This window comes from Perca fluviatilis, chromosome 22, assembly GCF_010015445.1.
Source record: "Perca fluviatilis chromosome 22, GENO_Pfluv_1.0, whole genome shotgun sequence".
NCBI lineage: Eukaryota > Metazoa > Chordata > Actinopteri > Perciformes > Percidae > Perca > Perca fluviatilis.
The window spans coordinates 17735422-17754792 of NC_053133.1; the positions used below are offsets into that span (position 1 = coordinate 17735422).

The window sequence follows — 19371 nt, forward strand, 5'->3', positions numbered from 1 at the left end:
CGCTTGGTTTCGACCGCTTTCAAATCATTGAGCTACTGGACGCTTCGCTAAAAGAAAACACTGTTACACACGATGTCACGGTTCAAGTCCCCATCCCGACCATCGCCTTATCCCCACTCTGGGCCATGTGGCCAGTGTGTATACCGGAGTCCCTATGGTGTCCAGCCCCTCCCTCACGAAGCTGTGAACCTGGTACAGATCTCTCACTGCATGGATGAGGAGCAGGCTGAGTCATGGATCAGGGAGAGATGGTGAGTCTAAAATTGATTTTACTTCCATTTAAAACCGTTTACAATTCTGTTTAAAATAGATTTGTAATTGTTTTCACATGTAAAGCAACTCTTATAGATACATTTGAAAAATAAAATGTTAGAAGGCTAACTTACATCTTGTCAGCCAAATAAGTTATGCTAGCCTAGTTTACTGGCAGTAACATTACAGTTTATAAATCAACACCATCTTAGTTTACAGTAAATTGTCGATGTACCGTGTCAAAATGGAAACCTTAGTTTAGGGACAGCCTAGCAGGTGTGGTTCTCAGGACCAGGTCAACCATTTTTGTAATGTAGCCATGCCGTGACCTTTGCCATTTTGCAACTCTACCAAATGCAGTGTGTGTATTGTGTGTTGGGGGTTTAAAACAAAAGTATAAATCAAGAGATGGCTGTAGTAATGTTGAAATGCACTGATACTGAGCTGAATGATGTGACTGCAACATGTGATGTGCAGTCAGAATCAGATAATAGTGCTGTGTGTGGTGGAGGTGGGGGTGTTGGTGAGGAGAGGGAGTGGTGACTACACGAAGGAGAGGGGGCTGGGGAACTATTTTTCTCCAGAGAGATAAATATGTTGTACTTAAAGATTTTCCCATAGAAAAACCATCCTATCATGTTTTCTGGACTAATATTTGACAGTTTTGTAGTGTTAAGTGGTTTATAAGCTTGTATTGTAATCTGCATATTTATTTATTACACATTGAGCATTAGTATGGCTTAAGAAAGATGTATAATGTTGAAAAGCCCCTTTAGACCTCAAAAGTTTTCATTATTTCGTCAGACACAATGGAAATATAAATTTTGTAGCTATTAATTGATTGAAAAATATGGACATACAAAGTGTTATACTACCTCTCTGAATGGTGCATGAGCCAATTTACTGCCTAATCTACTGTTAATAAACTGGAGAAATGCAGCTACAATGTGTGACTAATATGATATATGATGACTTGCAGGAAGAAGATTTGACAACCATTCATGGTCACCGTGACAGCCCTTTAAATTTACTAGGTCAGGTAAAGAAATTGATGATTAGGACAACTTAGTATATGAATTTGCACCTAATGATCTCTTTTTTGGTCATTTTGCTGGTACACATTAAATATCTGCTATAGAATGTTTGTTTGGAAATATTGTCATCGAAATCAAGTGTTTGGTTTGGTGCATGAGACTCAGAAAGTTCGATGTGTTGCATATGGCAAAGGCTCGATTTACGTAAGCATCTCCACCTGCAGTTTTGTTGATAAACTAACTTTCTGAGTCTCATGCAGGGTTATCTCTGCCATTATAGAGCTTAGGGGCAGCGCTTAAAGCATATAAACATAAAACAATTTGGACATCATCTGGACTGCAACATAGACTGTATAGAAGCCGAAGCAACAGAGGGGATCCTGCTTGTTGTCTTCTGGACACGTGCGGCTGTATGATGGACACAAACAGTGTTACAACCACACACACACCATGCATGTTGCACACGCAGCCCTTAGGCACAGCCGAATTACAATACTTGTTAGTGTGTGGTGGAAAAAGAGAGGGACTGTGAGTGTATAAAGTTAATAATCATTTGCATAATAGATGAATGTAGAATTTTAGTCTGTGTATTAGTATATCTGTTGGTAATTGCTACAACTCCTCAAGACCAAAGCCAAGTTCTCGTCTCCTGCTGCTACCTGCTGGTTTAAAGTGAAACGGTTAGCCAGCCCGCACAGAGCTAGCGACAACTTTAGCTAAGGTTCACTCACCAACTGGTTAGGCTGACCTTTAAGGTGGACAAGCTATTCTCATTTTAGTGACAAGCTCTCTCAAGTTTTGTTTTAATGATCCTTCCCCTAGCTGCAACCAACAACTAACTCCTGCTAAGCTTTTGCAAAAATAACTGTTTAATGACATCACCAATATGCAAATGAATGTGTGGACGTCATTGCACCCTACGCTCCTGGAAATCTCAGGGGAAACCCCTGTCATGCACTGTCACACATCAAACAATGCAATGTATGAAACATCCTCAACATTCTGCTTTGGCTGCCATCTTATAGTTTACCAAATGAGATTCCCTGATGCTCTATAACGTTTCAATTTGATCTATTTAGTTCTGTTGTAAACATATTTATCTCCCATGTCCATATCTTTACTAATGACTATAACCCCATTAACACTCTCTCTTGACAGTGCCTTGAAGAAATAGATACTTGGATGTCACAGAACTTCCTCCAGCTTAACAAAAAATAAAACTCAGGTTGGTAGCGTTTTCGGAAAGGGAGGAAAGATGCAAACTTTCTACCTTGCTTGAAAAGGAAGGGCTTATTAATATAAAGAAAGTGGTAAAAAACAACCTTGGTGTCTTATAGATAATGATCTAAATTTTTAGCAGTCACATTAAAACAGTCATAAAATCATTATTAACCTTCATCTTAAAAATATCAATAAACTAAAAGAATATATTTCAAAGGAGGATCTTGAAAAAATCATATACATGCTTTACTTCTAGTGGATTGATTATTGCAATGTGTTGGACTCCCCTAAAAGACTTTAAAACCACTCCAAATGGTACAGAATAGTGCAGCCAGGATCCTTACTAAAAACAAAAGAACAGAGTCATATTACTTGGTCTTAAAGTCCTTACACTGGCTCCCCAATTTAATACAGAATGGTAATCTAAGGCACTTCTGTTGGTTTTTAAGCAACTTAAAGGGATGGGACCAAAACTACCTGAGCATATTCCAACAACATTCTCAACCAAGACACCTTAGATTAAAAACATTAGTAACTACTACTAAACCTACTGTCAGAACAAAACAGGGGAAGCAGCTTTTAACCACTATGGTGTCCATCGGACCAGCTTCCAGAGGACATATCAAAATCTGAACTGGAAATTGAGATTTTCACTCATAGAAAACATTCTCACAACCTTGATCTGAATGCATAATAACCTAATTCTACAAATGTGTAGATTTGTTTTACGATAGATAAAATGGCTTATTACAGGATTTGTATTGTAAGCGTTTACTGATTTTTTATATATTATTATTATTTATATTAAACAATGATGGTAAATGTTGCATTACAAGTGGTACTATCATTGTATCTGTAAAAATCAATCTACACATTTGTGATAATTCTTCGTGAATATTTTTTCCAATAGGTGAACATTTCCCCTATACTCGTTTTGCACCATATTTACCTCTCATAGTCTCATAAATTACTGCGTAAGTCAGAAACATTAGCTATTTGTTTACAATGTTGTTTTCCCTGTGTATGTATTATTTTTGAAGTGGAGAAATGTAAACAGATCACCAGCTTCCTGTGTAATGACTGCCCATTACTTGCACCCCTCAATAATAAATGTGATCATCAGCTTCAAGTTTATGGTGAAAAGTTTAAGCAAGCATCATAATTCAATCAATTTTATTTATAGTATCAAATCATACAAGAGTTATCTCGAGGACACACTTGTCAGATGTAGATCTAGACCACACTCTATAATTTCACAAAGCCTCAAAATTCCCCAAGAGCAAGAAGTTGAGCAGTGGCTTGGATAAACTCCCTCTTAGGAAGAAACCCGGGACAGCAACTTCATAGGGAGAGCTGTAGCTAGTAACATTAGCATTATGTTTTATTATGCTTACAACTGTATTTATTCAGAATACAGCATTCTTGCCATAGGCCCTCAGTACATGTTAACGGGTTCATTATGGCTAAGCTGCTTAAACTCACGCAGTAAATTCCAACTAGCCTGCAACACAAATCAAACAGCCTACCTTTCTGTCATGCCATGCCAAGTGTAAACTTCCTACTTTTCACAAGCAAACACACCTAGCAATCTCTTCCTACTCTCTCTCTGCATCATATGTTTTTATTGAACAACATGCGCATCATGACTGGCTTAAGTGGGCCATTGCAGGAGATGATCCAGTATTTAGCCTTGAGTTGTAGGTTTCATATTTTTTCCAAGTAAAGGTTTTGCTTTGTGTAGAGTCATTGTATTGTAGATTTTGTTTTGCAAAAATCACAGTGTTGTACATAATCTCAAATAATAATAAGCCTACATGAATCCCACTATACGCTGTCACATTTTCATCATTAGGTTAATCTGAAAAAAAATGCTTGTTAAGGCGCTATCCATCATCATCATCATCAACGTGTCAAAGATTACAAAGCACTAAAGGTCACCAAAGTAGGTAGAGTCAGTCAGTTTAGCAGGTTATACTAGGTACGTTAGATGTATAGTGCAATACTAATATATGGAATGGTAGTGGGAGAGGAATTCTAAAATAAATTAGTTTTAACAGAACAATTATCAATAAGTAAATGGCATACATTTAATTTTAACTAACAATAATAATTGTTTGGCTGTATTTAATCCCCAGGAAATGGATCAGAGCTCTTCCTGACTCTACAGTGATCCGTGAACTGGGTTCGGTCCCTCGAAAAGGAGGACATAAGTATTCCTAGCGAACTCAAGAGAGCAGAAAGTGTATTTTGTAAGTTCACATACAAATCCCAATGCACAACTTGGTCTGAAAACAATAACAGTAGTGGGAAATTGTAATGGTTTTTAACCTGTTAAGTCCCATCGGGACCTGTGCACCGTTCCACAGCACTAAGTGGTCGCAGCTATTGTAAATTTGTGCTTGTGCAAAACTCTAGCTTAATCACATTCAAAACATCTTTAAATTCTAGACCAATACTTTTTCTTAGCCATTTTCAGAAAATATACAAATTTGCTCAGCTACCACTGTATGAGATTTGGCCTACTCCTCCGTAATTTAAATTTGGTATTTAATGATATGGCATTTTTCTGTAACCAATAGTATTAAAGGAGAACTCCTCCGGCACTTTTACAATAATCTTCTATACCTACTGTATGTGAGTAACGTCGATAGCAAAAAAAATAGCGATTTATCTGGGTGCTAGCAACCGCACGACTAATACAACTAACACCCAGAGCTCTCACTCAGCTAAAACGGCAGTTTTGGGGGCATAAGATAAAAGGGCCTTTGTGCCTCTTAACAGACAGCCAAAATGCAATTAAAAACATCTGTACAACATGAACAGGGCCCTTACGACAACAAGATTACCTAGCAATCCTAGCCGTTTGTTTAGAATTCACCTACCCTGTTAGCTGCTAGCTGCAGTCTGGGATGAGTGAGTGTGTTCAGCCAGGCTCCGGTAATAAATCATCACGCCAGCAGTTCTGTGTGTATTTGTAGCATTATATATATCCATTTTTGTGTGCGTGTTGGTGAGTTGGAGTCTTGCCAGTGTTGATTGTTGTGGTTTCCTTAGCCGGGCTAGCAGGCCCGGCGTCCTTGCTTCTGCTTCCTGCCCTCCTGGCTTACCGCGGCCACAACAATCCAAACGTCATTGGTCTGGGGGTGGATGTCCTCCAGAAGACCATTTGCCTCCTGCTGCAAAATATTTTATTTCCCACCTCAAAAATGGTAGTAGTAGTACTGTAAATGTACTGTAGTGATTATGACCATATTAGTGACTATGTAACTACATGGAAACGGACCAAATTATGTGTACCTTTAGCAGTAAAATAGTGTTACAGGCGCTGAAGTCCCGTTTGAATTAAGTTGTAGCAGGAAAAGTGCAACAGTGTGCAGGTGGAGGTAGTACGTTTGTGTGAAGAGTGAAGAGCGGAGGCGTTCACAAAGGAAGAAGCTTGGAGTAATGTAACTATGGAGCTAGAGCTAGCCTTCAGTAGCCTATTACTGTACAAGAAACAGGCATCATTTGGCCCGTTTCCATGTAGTAACATAGCTCACTAATATGGTCATAACCACTACAGTGCTCAATTACCATTTTGAGGCGAAATAAAATATAAATTTTATCAACAAAGGCTTGAATGGTCTTTGAAGACCTCCCACCAGACCAGCTGAGCTACTTGATTGTTGCGGCCACGGCATTCCAGGAAGGCAGGCAGGAAGGAGAAGGACGCCGCGGGCCTTCTAGCCCGGCTAAGGAAACCACAACAATCAGCACAGACAAGACTGCTACTCACCAACGCCAGATGGATCACACACAAAATGGATATAAATGCTAAGCAAATACACAGGGAACTGCTTTGATAGATTATTACAGAAGCTGGGCTGAACATAAATCCATCTAGTTGTCATAAGGGCCCTGTTCATGTTGTACAGACATTTTAATTGCATTTTGTGTCTGTTAAGAGGCACAAAGGCACTTCTTTATCTTATGCCACCAAAACTGTTTTAGCTGAGTGGGAGCTCTGGGCATTAGCTGCAGTAGCTCCGTGTAGCTAGCACCCCATTTGACTCCATTTTTTATTTTTCGTCCCCAACGCAGGCACGGTAGGCAGGTATAGCAATCAAGATTACGTTAAAATTGGTTTTGGACAATGATTTACAAAGACAAAAGGTAATTGTGAATTTGCATGTGAGCTTAACTAAAGGGATCTGATCAAGCTATGTACAAATGTCTCATGTTATTTAAGTAGTCCTATGTGATATAAAAGCTGATTTTGTAGTAAGTAAATGAAACCGGTACTTACTTGCAGCCAGATCAAGGCTGGGTTGAGTGCAATACCAACCAGGTGGTTGGTAGAGCATTGCTTGTGTTTTAGCTAAGTAGTTGTTAGGGGACTTATGGGGCTGAAAAATTAATCAAAAATATTATCAAAATCACAATATGGCCAAGAAGTCAATATGTAGATTGAAGAAACAGAGATGCCCTGGCCTACAAGTCTGTTTTTCATGTTTTTCAGACACCTAGGAAAAGACCCACAACAAAATATTACATCATCATGAATTTTACTTTTTAAAGTGAAGTGTATATTGTGTTTTTCAGATATGGGAAAAAAGGCCCCAACAAATATTACACATCATCATGTGTTTTACTTTTTAGAAGTAAAAGTGTGTATTAATATATAGGAAAAGACCCCAACAATATTACATCATCATGAATTTTTTACTTTTTAAGTAAAATGTGTATTAAAAGAAAAGCTTTTATTTTTTTCTCTCCATATAGAGAGACGGAGTGATTTAAGTCCCCCCCACCAGGGGGGATAACAGAAACATGAGTAATCAGCAGGAAGAATGGGAAGACCGGAATCCTTGACACTAAACTAAAGTTATGTCCAACATTGCCTGTGTTAGCTAACTTACAGACTGTAGATAGTCTCAAACTGACATTTGGATATTTGACTTGTTAATAAAATGCTTGCTGCAAACGTAACATTGGGCATATTGTTAGCTTAGTGTCAGAATCCCACAGTCTAACCATTCTCTCTGCTGATTCTCACAGTCTATATCCACTTTGTCATCATAAAGCTCAGTTTTTCGGTTCCACAACTTATGAAAACTTAGGTTCTGGGTTCTATACATTGTTGGTAGTAAATATCACCACCACGGCAGCTTTTAGGAATGTTTGGTTTGCCAGCAGACAAAAATTGAAGATGAGGCACCTTCATCCAATACAAGTTTTACGGAAGAGAGAAAGATGTTTTCCTCTCTGGTGGGAGTATGATCACGATGTGCTGTGTCTCTATTGTGCAGCCCTAGGTGGTTATGAGGTAACATCTAGCAACCATCTAGGTTGCCATCTAGTCCCCTTGTAACCAACCACACTTTTTACAGTTTTTCAGTCTAAATGACTTATTATTATTATTATTATTATTAAGCCGACAATAGAAACCACCTAGTTACTACTGTCCAGACACCCATCATTTTAGATTTTTAATCTTTAAACTCTGCAAGCAATTTTATATTGATTGGCCTTACTTCTTTGTCTAAGGTTCATCAACAATGGCGAGAAAGAAGTGGAGCACCCAGGAGGTCCAGGCTGTGGAGAGCAATCTCATGGACAACATCAACTCTGGCAGGGTTCCTGGTAGAGCCCCAGTGTGAAGCATCTATCAAAGGGATCCTCAGAGGTGCTTAGGGGAAGGAGCTGGCAGGCAGTTAAGTTCTATGTGAAGAACCGCATTGATACTTTAAAGCCGCCTAGAAAATAACCAATGGAAATCTAAATTGTAATCACTGAACATAATTCTTTTTGCCATCTAAGTACTTCTACAATCCCACAACTAGGTAATTTTAGCGCTTACTTGAATTCAGCTCATATCTGAGCATGCAACGACATTTTATTAAGATTGTTAAAGCTCTTTTTGGTTTCAAATTTAATATGTCAACATGCTCTGACTATTATTTTATATTGTGAGTATGCTATTTGCATTTTATCCTAAAGAACATTGTGGTAGTCGGTCATGGGTGGTTGGAGAAATGGAGGTAGAGAGAGACAGAGGTTGTAGAGAGAGAAAGGTTTGTAGAGAGAGACAGGTTTGCAGGAGGAGAGACAGGTATGTAGGAAATGAGAGAGACAGGTATGTAGGTAGAGAGACAGGGTAGAGAGAGACAGGTATGTAGAAAGGAGAGAGACAGGTAATGTAGATTAGAGAGTGAGACAGGTATGTATATTGAGAGAGAGACTATGTGGGGGAGAGATAGATGGGTGAGTAGAAAGAGAAAGTGTTCCTGAACATTTTTAAAAATAAGAAAACAGAGGTAAAGAGAGAGAAACACGCATAGGGAGAGAGAACAGGTTTGTAGAGAGAAATCGAGGTCAGCAGAGACAGACAGGTTTGTAGGAAGTAAGACAATAAGGTGAAGGAGAAGGAATGATCATAGCAGAGAACCAGGGACAAATTAATTTGTATATGGATGAGTTGTGATAATAAAGTTTAATCTGCACTGTAAACACCATTGCTTCTGTGGCATTTCCTGAATGAACCAGAATATATAAAAGTACTACAAGTCAAAGGTTATTGGTTGGAACAATACCGACAGGAAACGAAGAAAAATTAACAAAAACAAGGTTACAAGGTGCAGGCAACTGCTCGTCACTCACTGTCCCTCAGTTTATGGAAGCAACACAGACTGCTGCCTGCTCACAGCTCTTAGTGTCCTCCCAGTAGGACTGGTAATATAATTTAATCTCGAGAGCTATAGAAAACATATTTGGTTCTTATATATATTCATTGGAAATATAGTTTGCACAAGTTTATATATTTGACATGTTAAGTGAGGAAGTTTGGCTCTGTTTTAGCTCTACTAAGGGTGCAATCAGTGGACAGCCTTTGCTCTACAGGAGCCAGGTTTTCCCTTTGTCACCTGTTTTCAATGGCAAGGCTCCATGTCACTCAGTCTGTACTGTGCCCGATCCGTAACCATGCTCAAATAATCTGCTATGGTGTCCTTGTTGATTTAGAGCAACAAAACATTGTATGTTTTAAACAAAACTACATCATCTATTGGAAAATAGATGATGTAGTTTGTTTAAAGCTTCGTGGTGTAATCTAGTTGAGTTGTTTGTTATGTGTGCTGATGCTTTGGTGGAACAGGTTTGTGAACTCAGTTGGGTAAACGGGTGTCCATATTTTGTTCATCTCTTGGCACTTGATAATATGAGAGGGGGTCACTAAGTGTTTAGATGTGTCCAAAATTTAATTCTGGTTATTTTTGGTTTTAAGTTCTGATAAACTGGCCTAATTCTGCCTCTTTGCATTATATTTAGTTTTCCTCTTGACATGTAGGGAGAAGCTTACAGAACTCTGCATGCAAGGTGTCAATAGTGTGTTATCTTATTTGATTCAATTCTTGTTTTGTAAGTGGACGGACCCCCACCACCCAGCTGGTATGGAGTGCACTTGGTTCAAAACACACAACTCAAAATGAGTTTTAGCCAAATTCTAATTGGCATTTTGTTTTTATTTTTTGTACAGCATACAAAGTCCTGCGTTCATTAAAAGGCATTAAAATGCCCTTTTACATTTCCAGTAGCTTTTGTAGAACAATTTTGTTGCCAATATACACTAAAGCTTTTTGAAAGTAAATAAAAAAGCTATGTATATTCTTTTATATGTTTATCAATGAGGGGTATATAGGTATAAATATGATCAGCGGTTTTATTGTGATGTCAGTAGTCTGGTGCTTGAGTGGGAGGATAGGGCATAACAGGTCTGTTTAGGAGCAGAGCTACTCTCCTTAAACCAGCTTGTCCACCCCTTGCAGAATCAGAAAACAGTTAATTAAAAAACCACTAAATGGCCAAAACAAACTTAAGACAGCCAAGAGCATCAAAACATAAAAACAAAACCATGAAGCGCCACCTGGTGGCTACTTTAATTATTTCCACCTGTACTATACAACAACGAGTGATAAAAGTAAATATGTGGTCTTTGTAGCTGAAAAAAAATTATATAATAGAAGGAGGAGTATTTCAATGGAATGGGGGGTATAAATATTGTAAATATTAAAAGAATTTGCCATGTGTCCCCATAGAGTTGGTGGAATAGTAGGTTTGTCCTTTATTTGAAATCCTAACATTTTAAGTGATTTTCAGGATCCCAGATCAAAAAAAGAATTTTGGAGTTGGAAACCATGTCTCTAGCTCATATTTAGAAGTTAGTTTAGAAAGGGTCCCCATGTACATTCGCTATGTCATGAGTCCCCACCGGATAACAAAACGGGTATGTGTGTGTGTGTGTGTGTGTGTGTGTGTGTGTGTGAGAGAGAATGCGGGGTTGTGTGCTGCATACCGCTACATCTCTTGATTACGCGGTGTGTGTGTGTGTGTGTATCTGTAACATGAGATGTATTTATTGCTGTGTGTTATTTGTTTTTCTTATTAACTGAGCATTGCTTGTTTTTTAAATTGTTTGTATTTGTGCTTTCTGTGACTACAGATGCAAATTAGCCTAAGGCTAACTCTGGTGCAATGCATTAAATGATTACATTTTATGTTTTAATTGCACATTGTCCCTACAAATAAAATTGAAAATTGAAATTGAAATGCTTTGTAGAAAGGTAATTTTGAGCCACTAACCACCCCCACCAGGACCAGCATTAAAGTTGATAGATGCATGATGTCCTGCTTTCCCATTTGTTAACCGTGTTTGAGTTTTAATGCCGTTAAGCAGGAGTTCCACCTGTTCTTTGTTGGTTTCGGTCTTAAAGTTGGACTTGTGGGGTCTTCTTTAGATGTTCCTTCATCGTCCCCAGGTGAAGAGCGAAATGGCAGCGGGTTGGTTCACAGAATTTAAAACATTGATTAGCAATCCCAAATTTGCACAGACTCATACAAATGTACTCATTTCCTCATGGTTGGTAACCAATTGCATTTGAAGTCAGGCTCAAATGTATTTTTATTTTTTAAACAGTCCTTTCATTGATCTTTGTCATTATATCATAAATTAATAAAAATAATAATAACTGTGCCCCCTTTGTCCATTACGTATATTTTTCTGACACTATCCTGTGTTGACGCTAGAGGACATCAGGCCCTGATTCACCATTTTCCTCTTGGCCAAACACAGTGGAGTAGACCAGTATTTTTAGAAGGGCCAGCTGAGAGAGATGCTGCATTTGCACCTGAATCAAAAACTTCAAATGTTTTTTTCTAACAAGATAAAAACATGGGTATCGCTGCAATATGGAAAGGACAAAGTAATATGGTATTTCTAATTTGTGCCTCCACCTTTAAGCACATCAGGTGGAAGTTTGGTTGTGGAATATCTTATGATGATTTATTAGTAGCTAGTGTGCATGCACATGCACTAACAAAACAAACACTCAATCGGAATATTTTAGCCATTTTAGCAACTTATTGTGTCATCAGAAGCAATAGACACTGGGTCATCTTGATTGTCCTTGGGTGAGATACCTAAAATAAAATGAAAACTCGGTTGAATTCACTTAAAAAAATTTGCAGGAAACCGTTGTCTTAAAATGTTAAGTAATGGATTATGAAAACCGAGGCATTTAACTTAAATGCATGAAAGGGTGGAACATATTATTCTTTAAGTTCAAACACTGAATGCCGTTGATTTCACTACAATCTCTTTGTAGTATCAATTGCCTTGTCACATGAACTCCACTTACTATTTTGCCAACACACAACTGAACGGAAGCACATCAAAGAGAGACAGAGACATAGACACAGAGAGACAGAGACATAGACACAGAGAGACAGAGAAATAGACACAGAGAGACAGAGAAATAGACACAGAGAGCAGAGAGACATAGACACAGAGAGACAGAGAAATAGACACAGAGAGACAGAGACACACACACACACACACACACACACACACACAAACACACACGACTCCTCTCTACAGCTGGGTGTCGTATTTGGCTCAGAGGCTTTGTGCTGCTGTCGTGCAGCCTTTGCCAGGTCCCTCCGCACCATGTGCAACAGCAAACACACACACGTGCAAAGATTAAATCAACAAACACAAATTTGGCTATGTTCTATAGAGCAGCTCACCATCCCAGTAATGAATGGGACGCCAGAGGACGCTGGTGTTGGTGGAAAGACTTGCCAAATAACTGTGCAGATAAGTGTGCAGAGCCAGCGTAATCATTGCAAGGTTACAACTCAAAGAGGTACATGACTCTGAGCACATCTTTTATTAACACATACAAGAATGTACCAGGGCTCAAACAAGAGATTCACTTAGATAAGCATACATAAGGGCCCACATGGACAGGGCTCCAAAGATACAAACAAAGAGCGAATAAAAGCGAAGCGTGAACATCTGAACTCATCACATATGTCCTCATGCAAACTTTTTAAATTCTGGTATACCAAGCATGCCTTATCCTACTGTTAGACAGGTGTATATATTTTACTATTTTGCTGTCAATACACTGCAAATTAGTAAGTAACAACTTGCCAAGCCAGAAAAAGATTGAATTGCTAGCCTGCTAGCTGTACTCTGATCCAAACATGCTCACAGTCCTCCACATGAACCTCAGCTTGACCTGCCTGCAGCACAACATACAAATGATCGTTAGCTCCATCACGTCTGCCTCGTCCCGTCTCAGGATATACACTCCTCCTCGAAGCTAACCATTTATCTCTAACTTTCCCTTTTTTCTCATTCATCTCTCTTCTTCCGTGAAAAAAAGAGAGCAAGAACAAGGGAGTGGCTTGGCTAAGATCAAACGAGTATCTATGTGCTTTATGTGTCGCGTGCGAGCAGCCCAGCGAGGTGTGAGTGTGTGTGAAGAGCAGTTAAAGAGTAACTCCTCCGAGCAGGTGTTCAGTTCTAATGACCTCAGCCTCCTTTCTATCAGCCTGCTAACAACTTCCTGCAGGGGCAGAGGCAGGCAAAGGCCAAACACAGCTCAGGCAAATAGACAGACATATCAATGGACAGGAGGGAAGGGCATTTAAGTCCATGTGAGAGAGAGAGAGAAGAGACTATAAAATATCAGGAAGGTGAACAGGAGAAAAAAGTGCATGTTAAAACGCCAGAAAGTCCTTGGTCTCATTACATTCATGTGGTGAACATGACAGAAAGTTGTAAATAACAAGGGGGGGTGGAGTATTGCATTCCATATGCCGCGCTTTCGGAAGGGTCTCTTAACCTCTTAGGGTTTTGTTTCAAATCATATTAATTTCCCTCTCATCCAAACAGAACATGGTTCAAACCACAAACATGAGGAAATACTGAAGCCTCTTTAAACAAAAAGCCTAATGTCTTATTTTGAATGATTAAAAGGCACCAGTACAAGCTGAAAGAGTTATGTTGGATGTCAGAAAACACAGCCACTCATGCTATTGCCCACCACAAATTGACATTTAACCTTGCAAATGCCCCTGAGGCTTCATGTTTGTTTGTCTTATGCCAGTAATGACAAACCTTCAGTCAGTTAGGACAAAAATAAAAACACAGGGAGGTCCCTTAAGTTGACTTTTCAAGATGGTTATGCATATGGTTTAATCACTAGGACCATGAGCAATGCCACATTTCCCCTATGAGTGCAAAGCCATCTGGTGATCACCAACCCCAGACCCTAAACTTGCAAGGCCTTAAACATAATCAGAATCCAAATCATCTCATTTGCATGTTTGTGAGGAGATACTAGCAGTTTTTCAAAATGTTATGAGCACAGTATGTAATACATGTAGAAAGAAAGCTTTAAACGTCCAATGTGTGGGAAATTCTCCCATCTAGCGTTGAGATCATATATCACAATCTCGCACCACGCAGTTCAAAGTACGTATTACAGCTACGGTAGCCTTCACGCTTCAAAAAGCCGGTTTCTTGCTCTTTTCAATATCCTTTTTCGTTTTCTGGGCGAAGAAGAAGACTCCTGTTCCTGAAATTTTGATTTTGAATACGTGTTGTCCTCCATGTTTCCTTCTTCAAACTTGCCGGGGCCGGGAAGCTACGATACCCATTAGCAGCATTAGCAGCACCTGTGAGTTTATCATGTGACAGCGAAAACGTGAAAGGTGGAGCAGTATATCCTGTATGTCCCTTACCGGCTGACGTATTTCAAGATGGCACATGACTATGGAGCGTCTACCCCAGTTCATTCAAATGCAAATGTAAAATTTCGAGCCAAAAGGAATACTTGGAATTGATGGTGGAGGTAAATATTTATGAAAAACAAGTTTGTGAACGGGCAACACAGATTTTGATAATGAACATCTAAACACGTTACACACTGGACCTTTAATAAAATATTTGTGAGAATAAATATGATACATGAATACAATTTGTTTTATATATCCCAGTCAGTAAAGACAGAAATCTGTATAAAGACAAGCATGTTGTTGGTTGTGTTAATCTTATTAAAAGCTCTCTTCCACTCACTCTCACTTAGTCCTAGTTCAAACGAGCAGATGAGGTTATGCGCCCGGCCGCCCGCTATATATATACACAGACACTCTCTCACACATGCACACAGACACAAGGCAGTTTGAGCACTGGAGCGAGGCCGTAGGAGTTTGGCACTCTTACTGTCTGGGAATCTAATGTAGGGGGCAGTATGCCCAGACCTCCCAGGTACACACACACACACACACACACACACACACACACACACAGACACACACACACACACACACACACACACACACACACACACACACACACACACACACACACACACACACACACACACAACAGGTAAACAATCAAACATAACACAAAAATACCTTCCCACCTACCAAACATTAACCTGAGAAATACACACGCTGCAGTGCTGCATAACATCCAAGCCTCGGCGAATTCGGATGGTTTCTGGATGAGTTAATATTTGGCTGCAACTCCGGAACTCAGAGCTTGGTCAGTCAGCTGAGACCTCCCCCTTTCAGAAAGCCCCTCACATTCCCTGACACTGTGTAAGTGTGTGTTTTTAGTGCTGGACTCCGCCATCACTGTGACTTTTGACTAAAGGTGATGTCTCTTTGAATTCCTGAAGCATGCCTTGGCTACTGCATGAAACCAGCACTGTGGCTAAATTTGTCAACTTCCTTCACCAAACAGAAGGTCACTGTTTTGACAGGGTAAGCAAGAGCAGACAAAGAAACCATAAATGCCGCGTGTCCCAACAGAGGCCTCAATAAGCCTGGTGCAGTGTGAGCTAATGAAATGGCATGCACACTAGGCTGCTTCTCCTCAAACTGGGAACATGTTGCAGAATGAGAGGCTGTAGCTGACAGCACAGCAGTCTCTCAGTGCTCTCAGAACTAAACAAACCCAATAAAACGCCCTCCCTTTTTTCTCTCTCCCTCCCTCCCACACATAAGCAAACACACACACACACACACACACACACACACACACACACACACACACACACACACACACACACACACACACACACACACACACACACACAAAAGACACACACACACAGACACACACAGCCTCAAAGTAGCCTGGATCACAATGGCGGGAGCAACAGATGGCTGTCAACTCACCCCCTCCACCTTCCCAGCTCCCTCCACCACATCCTCTGGCCCAGCTGTCATTTGGGGGCCCTTGCTGAGGGGGCTCTGATGCCAATCTCCCCTGAACTGGGGACAGCTGGTTCAGGAAAGCCAGTGCAGGGGGGGCAAAAGCTTGCACTGCACCCTACAAACCACTCTCTGTCTCCACAAGTCTTCTTCCTACTTATGCTATCTCTGCCTCATCCCTCCCATCAGACCTATCTAGTTTCACTTTTACAGCCTCCTTCTCTTTCTCGCTTCGTCTCTCTACTCACCATCGCTCATCCTCCACCTGAATTCCTATCGACTGGAATTTAGACTGCTCTTCCGTTGGCCCTCCTTCCTCTGGGTCCACCTAAGAGGAGTCGAAAAACTGTCAAACTGCATGCCAGAGTTTTACTATAGAACTTTAACAGAAATCCAGGCTCATCCACAAACCTGGATCCCTATGGAGAGGGACTTGCGGAACGCTTCCCTCTGCGCCTTGCTCTCCGTGGAGACGTGCGCAATGGCAGAGGTGGTGGCGGTGGCAGTGATGGTGATGGTGCTGTTGGTGACGTGTTGGCTGGCAGGGCCGTGCACCTGAGCGTTAGCTGCCTCTATGGCTGCTGTCAGGGCCTTCATGCTGTCGATGCTTTCCGTGGAGTTGGATAGGCCCGGCTGGGAGCTTATGCCCGTCCGCGGGCCGGAGCCCCCGTCCATGTAGGCATCCTGAGCGGACTCAGTGCTGCTCTGTGCCGTGATTGATATGAAGGGTTTGGACGGTGTGGTCCGTGGTGGGACTGGGGGAGGAGTCTTCTTGTAGGTAGTGATGCATGAGGACACTGCAGGGAAGAAAGAGAAAGATGAAAGTATGTATAAAAGTATACATCTCAATAAAGCTTAGGAGGTGTGGGGTTTGACAGAGGCATTTAGGAAGTAGGGTTGAGCTGCATTATGGGAAATGTAGCATATAATGTTTTTGAAATTAGACCCATACTAGAGACTAAAAGTCAGGATATCTCTGCCAAAGCTGCTGCAATTTCAACCATGCTTTTTTTAATCTGTCTTGTGAGTTCCCCAAGTTTATGGAAGTGTCATACTAAATCATTCAAATACACCTTTAATTATCCATATTGGCAATTGGATGGATTGATGCAGCAGCAATGCAGTTACATGTAACATAAAAAATATGATTATGAAAAAAGTGGAAAAAAATATTGTAATAAAAAAAACATTAAAAAAACAAAACTGAATCACTGCCTGAGAGGAAATTACTTTGGTGACAGCTGACACCCTGACAATTCACCCAGAGGTCTTGGGTCCATGTGTTGGAGTCGAAATGGACAGTAGATTAGGGGCAACTTTAACAAATCAGAGCCTCGTCTAGTAATAGGATTAGAATGTCAGCCACTTGACCCACTGATCTAGATGGTTAAACCATCTACGCACTTACTGTACACAATACAAAACAATTTGATGTGGCGAATATAGCCCTGCATGCTTTTGTGCCTTGCTGTTGATTGCACGCATAATTGCACAGAATATAAATTTATGATATAGCACAGAAGTTGAAATCTATTTTAGAAGAGATTGAGTACACTCAAAAGGTGTCGTATTAAATCCAAGCAAATAGATATGAAAAGCATCATCATCAGTAAACCTCTCCCTCTTTCTGTCAGTGCTCTCTCCCTCTCAGGTTACAGCTAGGTTCTGCACAGACAATAGAGCCACACACACACACACACACACACACACACACACACACACACACACACACACACACACACACACACACACACACACACACACACACACACACACACACACACACACACACACACACACACACACACATTTAGAAGCCTGTGTATAGAAACATGCCGACAGACAAAAAACATAGCCTGTCTAAAGAAAGACAAAATCAGCCACCTCCTAACTACATTATGCCTTGGAATCTCCTTCCTGGCCTGGTGCTATCATCAAAACAAGGTCGCTCTCTCTCTCTGCTGCGAAACTAGGACACCGGGTTTCCTGGATCCCTTTTAATCCCTACAAAAGACAAACATCCTACCGCAGCGAGATCGCTGCTCTGTGTGCGGCAGACAACTGTTGCCAACCACACCCAGCACAAGCAGCCATGTCTAAAACTATTAGAGCAGGATGTTGTTTGCTTTGTGTCTTGCCATCTCATTGACAGCTACAGAAAGGCCCTAACATATTGGAGGGCTGACTTCATCCTCTTGATTTGTCAGAATCATCTGCCGCCCTCCATCCACCCTCCTCTTGCCTCCTGCCACGCCAGCAGTGATTGGATGATCCCAGATGAGATTTCACTCAGGTTTTGACAAGTTGGAAAATCCTGAGATGAGATCACAATTGCTAATATAAGTGCCTTTGATGGTGGGGTAACACACCACAAGAAAGACAAAAGAAGATGACTTACTGTATTTCCTTCTACAGCTAAATGTCAGATGTTTTAAGAGATACTGTATATGCAGGAATTACTGCCAAAGACATCTTAGGCGTAATCATCTGAGCATGCTGCGATATGCAGCACTGTCTAAACTTTTCACAGATGTCTAGGGAATATGATCAACATCCTGGGCTAATCTTCAGAAAGGTCACCAAGTACAGACCCACAAGAGAACAAAAAATACACAGTGAACAGACACAAGCAGTCACACAGAGGGACAGGGCGAGGTCGTGCTCCTATCAGGCGTGGAGGTTCAAAGGATAGAATGTCAGCCTCTTTTAGAGCTTCTATCCCCTGAAGTCATCTAAAAGTCATACTTGTGTGTGTGTGTGTGTGTGTGTGTGTGTGCGCATGTTGGATGACTGTCAATGTGTGTGTGTGGGATCCTATCAGGCCGAGGGAAGGGTTAAAGAACAGAGGATTTTCATCTGCTCAATAAAGCGCTGTATGAAACAGGAGATGGCGCGCCATTTCCCACCTAGCTGTCACTGTAAAAGCCAGACACGCCAGAGAATGACAGGGGGTTTTGACTGCCAAGACAGGTTAAGTAAACACAGGCGGGAGTCGGAACATGCCCACGCACACATGTATGGGCACACGGGCCTGCAGACATGCACACGCAGGCACGGAGAGGCACACAAATGACATTGACACAACCCAGCTTAACGTTTCAGCCTCTCCACATCAAGGGAGACCACAGGCTTCCTGCCACTGATATGCTCTCTATTCATCAGGAGCTGTTGTCAACAGTGACTGGGCAAGTCACTTGGATGTAAGTGTGCATCATCAAACATTTTGCAAAATGAATGGATTTAAGTTCCTATGTAAGGAAAGTTTGAATACAAATTTGAAAGATAAATTAAGTGAATCTAATTATTGTCTGTCTGA

General features: G+C 40.8%; 2 protein-coding genes across 5 annotated transcripts in view; both read right to left on the minus strand.

Annotated features, from left to right (window-relative positions):
* Nucleotides 1–16377, minus strand: part of LOC120552246 (disks large-associated protein 1-like) — a gene marked incomplete in the record, with an annotated part of 24734 nt that extends 8357 nt beyond the window's left edge. The window contains 1 exon segment of the mRNA XM_039790106.1: nucleotides 16304–16377.
* LOC120552245 (disks large-associated protein 1-like) overlaps nucleotides 15961–19371 on the minus strand; it is a 92907-nt gene continuing 89496 nt past the window's right edge. For all 4 annotated transcript variants that reach the window (XM_039790104.1, XM_039790105.1, XM_039790102.1 and 1 more), the window contains exons 7-8: nucleotides 16467–16852; nucleotides 15961–16383 (exon numbers count right to left, since the gene is read on the minus strand). In XM_039790104.1, coding sequence (XP_039646038.1) covers nucleotides 16300–16383; nucleotides 16467–16852 — 470 coding nt within the window. In that variant the 3' untranslated portion in view covers nucleotides 15961–16299. The remainder of the gene's footprint in view (nucleotides 16384–16466; nucleotides 16853–19371) is intronic.